This window comes from Suricata suricatta, chromosome 10, assembly GCF_006229205.1.
Source record: "Suricata suricatta isolate VVHF042 chromosome 10, meerkat_22Aug2017_6uvM2_HiC, whole genome shotgun sequence".
NCBI classification, from domain to species: domain Eukaryota; kingdom Metazoa; phylum Chordata; class Mammalia; order Carnivora; family Herpestidae; genus Suricata; species Suricata suricatta.
In genome coordinates, this window is record NC_043709.1 from 35,127,020 (window position 1) to 35,135,120 (window position 8,101).

Genomic DNA, 8,101 nt, shown 5'->3' on the forward strand with positions numbered 1-8,101 from the left:
TCTAAGATGAAAATTAAATAAAACCCCACTTTACAAGTGAGGCTCTCAGGTATTAAGTCTTGCTTTTGCTCACTCAGACTGTAACTGTCAGAACTGATGCTCCTGCCAATACACCACATTCTTCAGCTCAATTGTAAATGAGTTCTCAAAGAGCAGTTTTTATGGCATGACGGTCTACGCTGTAGTCCTACCAAAATAAATTTCCTTGCTCTTTTGCTGAAAGGTTACCATCTCAGTGTGTCATATAAGTTATCTCATGTTGACTAGCCTGACTCACACAAATGTCTCCATTAAACATGGAAAGCACTTATTGACAAATATAATTTCTGACGTTTTAAGGCATAGGGAAGTTACTACAATTTTCTTGGTATTGAAACAGTTGGAATTCACGTCTCTCTACTAAACAAAGCTTTATACATATGAAGTTTTTTTCTTTATTATAATGAGAAGATAATACTATATAAATATTTAGGCATCAGGGCAAAATTTCAAAATCTTAGATATCTGGGAGCAGTGGGTGGGGTGGCAAATGTGAATGTGTGCATGCTCATAGTGTACAGATGAAACAAGACTGGTAAAATGTTGATAATTATTGAAGTTTGTGATGAACACATGGGATTCATTAGGCTCTACTCTTCACTTCTGAACATACTGCAATGTTCCATAATAAAAAGCTTAAAAAGTGGCTGACTTCCCCAGTATTGTACTAGCTGTACAAAGTATCTGATCATTCACATATATACTGGCTGCAAACTTCCTAGTACAACCCAAAGCAAAAAGTTATTCTTTCCATCTGCAGATAGACCCTCAAATTTAAGAGCACAATTACTTCTGCTGGGAGAATTTTATAGTCTTTTGCTGAGCATCAAGGAAGCTCTTTGCCAATTACCCGTATCTTCTATGTATATTAGAAACCTCAAGATTTCTGCAAATGAAAAGAATCTGTATCACACTGGGCACAGCACTGACCTTCTTTCATTCACTCTTGCTTTTCTCAGATTGGCTTTCTACAGAGCACCAGGTAATTCCACCTCTTTATTTTAGTAAGATAGATAGCTTCAAGATTCCTTAGAGTGAATCTCACAAGATGCGTATTCCTTTAAGGGCACAGAATATTTTCTCATGTAACTTAGAAGAAAACATATTAAGCACTCTTTGTATCTGCCTGGTTCCTGGGTGTTTCTTCCTTTTTAGGATTTTCCCTTTCAGATTACATGGAAAATTCTTTCTAAATCTGGAGGAAAATGCAAATGATCTTCTGTACTAATTTTATTATATATACACCTATATCTTTCCTCTGTCAGTAAAAGCTTTTAAATCAATAAAAGTCAAAATGTGGTATGTAGCCAATAAAAAGGGTCTCAAATACTTAACAGGAAAGAGGTCAGATTACAATGTCCTATTGGTATACTAACTCAGGAATGTAGGCCAATACTTTTAAAAAATATTGTGATGAGTTCTTATTTCATTAATGTATGCTTTGACAATGGAAAAATGGATTATAATATTCTGTTGTTAGCTATTATTTTATTGTTTATTTAAAATATAGAGCAATGTTTTTCAAATATTTACAAAACACATCATAAATGTTTAGAAGAGCAAAATTAGCGATAGTTTCCACAAACAGATACATCTAATACCTTGCTTCAACTGAAATCATTGCTGCTTCTTCAGAGCAATAATAGCGTAACATCTGGGAGATTTCACGGGATCAAATAACTTCACAAGTGCAGACCATGCAATATCTTCCTGCAAATTGATAAGTGATTTAAATACACAGCAAGTTGTTGAACAATGAAAGAGGAGTCAGACTATATATTGTAATACAAAAACAACATAAAAAACAAACTATGTAGCAGAAAATTATTCTTTGCTGAATGAAATTAACATTTACAATTTGACCTATAGGAATTTATGTTGAGGAAATAAAGATGTACATAAGATAGTAAACTACACAGTTACTCCACTGAAATTGTGAAAAAGTAGAAGTGGTACAAAACAATTGGGTATTACTTAAAGAAATTATTATATGAGGAAACATTATTCAGCTTCTGCAGTATATTTAATGATATGAGAAAATTCTTAATAAAATAAATGGAACAGATTAGATGCAAAACTGCACTTATAGTTTGATTCCTTTATCTTATCATCATCTTAGCTTATCTTTGAGAGCAGGGAGGGGTAGAAGGAGAGGGAGAGAGAATCTTGAGTAAGGCTCGGTCTCTGGACTGTGAGATCATGACCTGAGAGAAGATCATGACCCAAGCTGAAATCAAGAGTCAGACAGCTTAACTGACTGAGCCGCCCGGGTGCCCCAGATTCCAATTTTAATTAAAGCAGAAATAATGCGCCCATATATATGTGTGCAACATACTTTTATTAGAAAGAGGCACTAGAAAACAAAACAAAAATTTAAGTTAATGCTGAAAGATGGGACTGTTATTTTTAAATTTGTTTGTATTCTTCATTTAAAATTTTCTGACATATATGTGTTACTTTTATAATAAAATATATTAATATTTAAGATATTACTACTTAAATATTTTATTAACAAGTTAATATTTACATGTTTTCTATCATTTCATTACCAATCTATTAATCTTTGTGCATAGCATTTACTTATTTTATTTAATTTTTTTTGCCATTTACTTATTTTATTTAGGTCAATGGAAATTGTTTTGAGAAGGGAAATAATGAGTACCTAGTAAAACAGGCTTGATTCTGTCATCTACGAAGTTGGAAACCAAAGATTTCCAGTGATTTTGAGTTAGTTGGTAGCTTATGAAAGTACACAACTATTCAAATATTTAAAAATTGGTTTTTTCATAAAAATATAAATTAGAACAAAAGCAAACATTTATTAAATCCATTTGTCCAAATAGCCTGTTGATAAGAAGACAGTAAAATTACCCACTCTGATAGAACAAAATTGTTAAAGTGTTTATGGTGGAAACATGAGGCTGAATCCATGTATGGGCTTAATTTAAACAGTTTACATAACTATTTTGATCACAGCTCAGCGTAAAATCTGCAAAAAACCACTTTCCTTAAAGACAGCAAAAAACCAGTTTTTTGGGCCTTTCAACATAGTTTAAAAAGAAAACCAAGTCTGTGAAAATGCAAAAGCAATTTCACTGATCAGAAAGAAATTTTTATAGTGCAGATTGTCCAAAATCCAAAGTGACTTAAAAGGTAACTTCTAATTACATGAAATATATACACACACACCAACACACCCACCCACCCACCCAGCCACACCACACACACACACACACACACACACACACACACACACACACACATATAAAATTTCTTTTATGTCTGGCATTTATTAAATTTAGCTATACAATATGTCATATATGATGGTTGTGTTCACTGCCTACTGTAATTACCATACATTTAAAAGAATATAAACTTTATTATAATAGGTTTGCTGAAAACATCTGTTGTACATATATTTATGTTTAAAAAGAAATGGAATGAATATTTAAACTTGGAAAATATAATGAGAAAAATTATCTGACTAGTTGTATGTAAAAGAAACTTATCCTAGAAAATATTGGATCCATTTACCAGACTAAATAAAGATATTTGTTATGTATTTTAAAATATCATGATTTACCTGCTCTTTCAGATAGCAAAGGCGATCCAGAAGAATCAGTGTCTCAATACAAGGAGCCAGAACAACTTTCAACTAAAAGAAAGGATAAGACAGAATGGTAGAACTTTAAAAAAAAAAACCAGCAACTAGCTTCACACTTATGTTTAAGAAAATGTATCTACAGAAATTTATATAGGGCCATATCTCCAATACCAATTGTATATATTCAAAAACTGAATACTGCAGAGATCAAAAGTTTTTCTTTAATAATAACAGGAAAAGAATGTCCTTTGAGTGTCTCTGAGGTAGAATCCAAAGGCAGTCATATGTATGTGATAGAGAGCTTTCAGAGGGACTAGGAATGAAATCCATTAAAAGGCATGCTGCGGAAATAACTGCATTGAGACCAGTATGTGTTCAAAGAACTCTGAAATTTCTTCTGTGCATTTATGATACATTTTAAGACAAATCTACCATGTGTTCTCTTTATTATATCACTGACACCTAATATAGTTCTGAAATAGGAAATGATCCAAAATGGTTTTTCTACAGTAAGAAAAACAACATAGATTGGTTGGTCCCATAATAAAATTTTAATTGACCCCTATTCAAGTCTAGCAATGTATCCAATTAATATGTTTAATTCTGAGATTTACCATATTAAAAGCTTCCAGCTCATTCATCCTAGGCTTATACTTCTCGTAGTAGTCCATTATAACTTTTTCCGGCAGCTTCAAGACAAAACAGCAACAAGAAATATAACAACAGTTAAAAAAATAGCTTTTCCTTATCAAACATACCCTAAAGTAAAATCAACATTAATAATTTAAAACAAATTTAGGTGTCTGAAGAACGCTAAGGATATGAATGAAGCAAGTCAATAAACTAAGTTTTTTCATTAATATCTTCTGCACTTATTCAGCATATCATAAATAAAAACAACAGTAACATCTTATGGTTTAATTTCGACAAATTAATGAAATATTTACTTTAACTTGCTAAGCTTGAGGTACACAGTAGGAATTCAATATACATTTTTTGAGTAAAATTAAAAATTTAAAATGATATATCTAAAACTACATACCCTAGAGAATAATTCAAAGGCAACAAAAACATAATAAGGACATATATTCATATTTAAGGTATTTTCCTCTAGCACACACATAACAAATCCATCAACAAGCATTCTTTTCTGATTTTTCTCAAAAACACAGGATACCTATAGTACAATGAACCCTTGTGGTTAGCAGGCCACTTTTTAGAACATATATGCTTCTGTTCACACCAGTTGAATTTTGTTTACTGTGTCAATTGTATTTTTTCTAAACTTGTTATGCCAGTTATAGCATTGTAATGATATAAGTATATATTACATAACTAATGAAATATTAATGCAAAAGGAAAAGTTGTTTCTATAAATTGGATGCCTTTGCAAAAGGATTGATAAAGGAAAGTCACTAGAAGAAACTGCTGTTAAATTACATGAGGTCAAATCACATGAAAGACTGAATAAAAAGAGTAAAAAAATCTGAAGGGATTTGTACTAAGATTTTCTTTGCAAATGTCTAAATGAACTTATTATTTTTTCAAAGTCCCTATTCTTTTTCTTACTGCACTAAATTTCTTTTGAATTTAAAAGGAAAAAAGGTAATGGTCAAAAGTAAGGTTTTGTCTCAATTTCTAGTGCAGCCTTCCAGAAACGATTTTCCCCTTGGTACAGAACCCAAGCAGATTATACCTCCTTCCCCAGCCCTTTTACTTAAAAAAATTATTTTTTATTTTTTTATTCTCAGGTTAATGAATATACAGTGTAGTCTTGGCTTTCAGGAGTAGAACAGTGATTTTTCTCTTACATATAACACCAACGGCTCATCCCAAAAGGTGCCCTCCTCAATGCCCATCACCCACTTAACTTACCCTGTCACAACCATCAACCCTCAGTTTATTCTCTATATTCAAGAGTCTCTTATGGTTTATCTCCTTCTCTGTTTTTATCTTATTTTTCCTTCTCCAGCTCTTTTTAAAATCTTGCCCATCTTTGAATCAAATGAATATCCCTAAACCAAATTTCTGTGGTGGTGTGTACTGGACTGGACCCGGGCCTGCACTTCAAGCCAGCAAAGCTGCTCATCTCACAGACTTGTGTGTGTGTTTGAATTACAGGCTTTATTTAGTCTTTACTTCTCTCCAGCCATCTGAAATCAGCAGTTACAGGACAAGTCAGAACTCATCATCTTTTTCTGATCCTGCCTCACCAGCATACTGTTTCCTATAAATACGGTTTTTCAGTGTGATTCCTTGGGTTCTCCAATATTTCCTGTTTCTCCTTTATGCCAACTTTGGAAGCACCACCCTGGTCATCAAATTGCATTTGTTCCGAACTAGGAATTGTTGATTTTGTTGCTCAGAATATTCCAGTCTAGAGAACTGTTGTTGGTTTTGTCGGTGATTTGTAACCCTGGTAACTTTCTTTTGGTATCTTTCTGGATCCCTTTTTACCTTCATTGTGCTTCATAAATCACATGATTTGACATTTAACATGCTTTCTGATTTGGTCAAACAAGTTTTGTTTCGGTTTTCAATTGTTGCTTTTGTGTGATTCTGAAAAGGTGAGAACATCATCTTAACTCTCCTATTTTTTAAAAATGGAAATTTTTTGTTTAAGTGAACCAAAGAGGGACACTTAAAGTCTGGTGAGTGAAAGTATATTAATATATTTTTAAGTGAAAACTTCAGTGTCTAAGTTTTAATCAACTTTTTCAGTGATACATTCAACTGCCGGTTTCATTACATTAGATCAAAGAGATTATATGGAAAACTTAAAAAGATATTATCTCATTTAATTCCAACATCAATCTGTAACATACATATTCTCACGATCTTTTTATTTTTGGTGCAAAAAGGTGATTTTCTTAAAGCATGGAACAGAACCCATGGGCAGTAAGAGCTGCCTTCATGATCTCATTTTATAGATGACATTATTGAGTGTTAAAGTCAGGGAGAGCCTAGGTAGGGCCAACATCCTAGAGAAAGAGGAAGGCATCAGAATTGAGTCACTGCCTGGTGCAGATCAAACTTAGGCAAGCACATACATAAAAACTTAGAAGTTGAAGTGCACAATAAATGGCAGTTGAGAGTACTGATCATGAATTCTATTGCTCTCTGTTGCCTATTCCCTAGACTCCAGAAAATGAGATTACTATGAGTTAAGCTGTTTAATAGGGCCTTAGCTCTGGCTTCAGGGAGATATTCATTCCTAAAGAGAAGCTGGAGTGAGAGGCTGAAGCAGTCATGTTCACATTCAGGTGCTTCAGACTGTTTTCGCCACTTTTAAAATAATTCGTGACAGTTATTTTAACCCCAGAATAGCCTATGTGTTAGACAATATATGTCTCACTATGCAACACATTTCATATGCTTGACCCACTTCATCCCATCTGCAAAGGTTTCAAGAGTCAAAGCAGTGGATACAAGCACCTCTAATGCTCAGTAAGTTTCATCATTCCTTGAATTTCTTCTGTCTTTATTTCAAACCTCAATTCTTCAGGCTCCTTTAGAAGTATATTTATTTTGTCTCTTGGCAAGCATGAACTTTCTCTTCATTATTCCTTATTTGTCTGATGACTGTTAGTTTTGGAAAAATGCTAAACAAGCATTTTTCTTGTGCTCAATGTCTGCTAATAAGTTATATAAATAGGATCAAAAGAAGTATGTGGTCTAGAGTTAGACAGGCTGGATTGGAGTTCTTCCTCCTCATCATATAGATTTTGGCCTTAAGAAATCTACTTATAATTTGGTCTAGTATCCCTTCAGGACCTTTCTGTCTGTCTTCCTCTTCAGGAATTCCTATGTTGTTCTGTTTGATTGTATCACTCAGGTCTCGAATTCTCCTTTCCTGCTCCTGGATTAATTTCTCTCTCTTTTTTTCAGCTTCCTCTTTTGCGATAACTATATCTTCTAATTCACCTATTCTTCTCTCTGCCTCATCAATCCTTGAGGTGGCTGCCTCCATTTTGTTATGCACTTCATCTATAGCCTTTTTTAACTCATCACACCTATTTTCAAATTATTTAGTAATTGTCTCAGTTGACTCTTTGATGCTTTTTTCAACCCCAGCGATTAATTTTATGACAAGTTTTTTAAATTCTTGATCCGGTATGTTGTCTAGATCTGCCTTGAGCAGTTCTGTGGCTGTGACTTCTTCCTGGAGGTCTTCAGGGGAGAGTTCCTTCGTTTTGTCATTTTTGCTAGTTTTCTGTCTCTTGTCAGCTTTAGAAATCTTGTTGTGCACTGTGCACCTGTTAATATTTCTCTGTTAAAGGAGGCTTATTGACTGTCCAGAGCTTGTCGTTTCAGGCAATAGCACTGCTAGGGATTTACCCAAGGGATACAGAAATGCTGATGCATAGGAGCACATGTACCCCAATGTTCATAGCAGCAATGTCAACAATAGCCAAAACATGGAAGAGCCTAAATGTCCATCACCTGATGAGTGGATCA

At 33.6% G+C, this 8,101-nt stretch overlaps 1 protein-coding gene across 3 annotated transcripts in view; it reads right to left on the reverse strand.

The window, feature by feature from the left end:
• Positions 1-1,507: 1,507 nt before the first annotated feature.
• Positions 1,508-8,101, reverse strand: part of METTL25 (methyltransferase like 25) — a 116,631-nt gene continuing 110,037 nt past the window's right edge. For 2 of the 3 annotated variants that reach the window (XM_029955151.1, XM_029955153.1), the window contains 3 exons: positions 4,258-4,332; positions 3,623-3,694; positions 1,508-1,749 (listed from right to left, as the gene is read on the reverse strand). In XM_029955151.1, coding sequence (XP_029811011.1) covers positions 1,657-1,749; positions 3,623-3,694; positions 4,258-4,332 — 240 coding nt within the window. In that variant the 3' untranslated portion in view covers positions 1,508-1,656. The remainder of the gene's footprint in view (positions 1,750-3,622; positions 3,695-4,257; positions 4,333-8,101) is intronic. The other variant, XM_029955152.1, reaches the window with a different exon arrangement.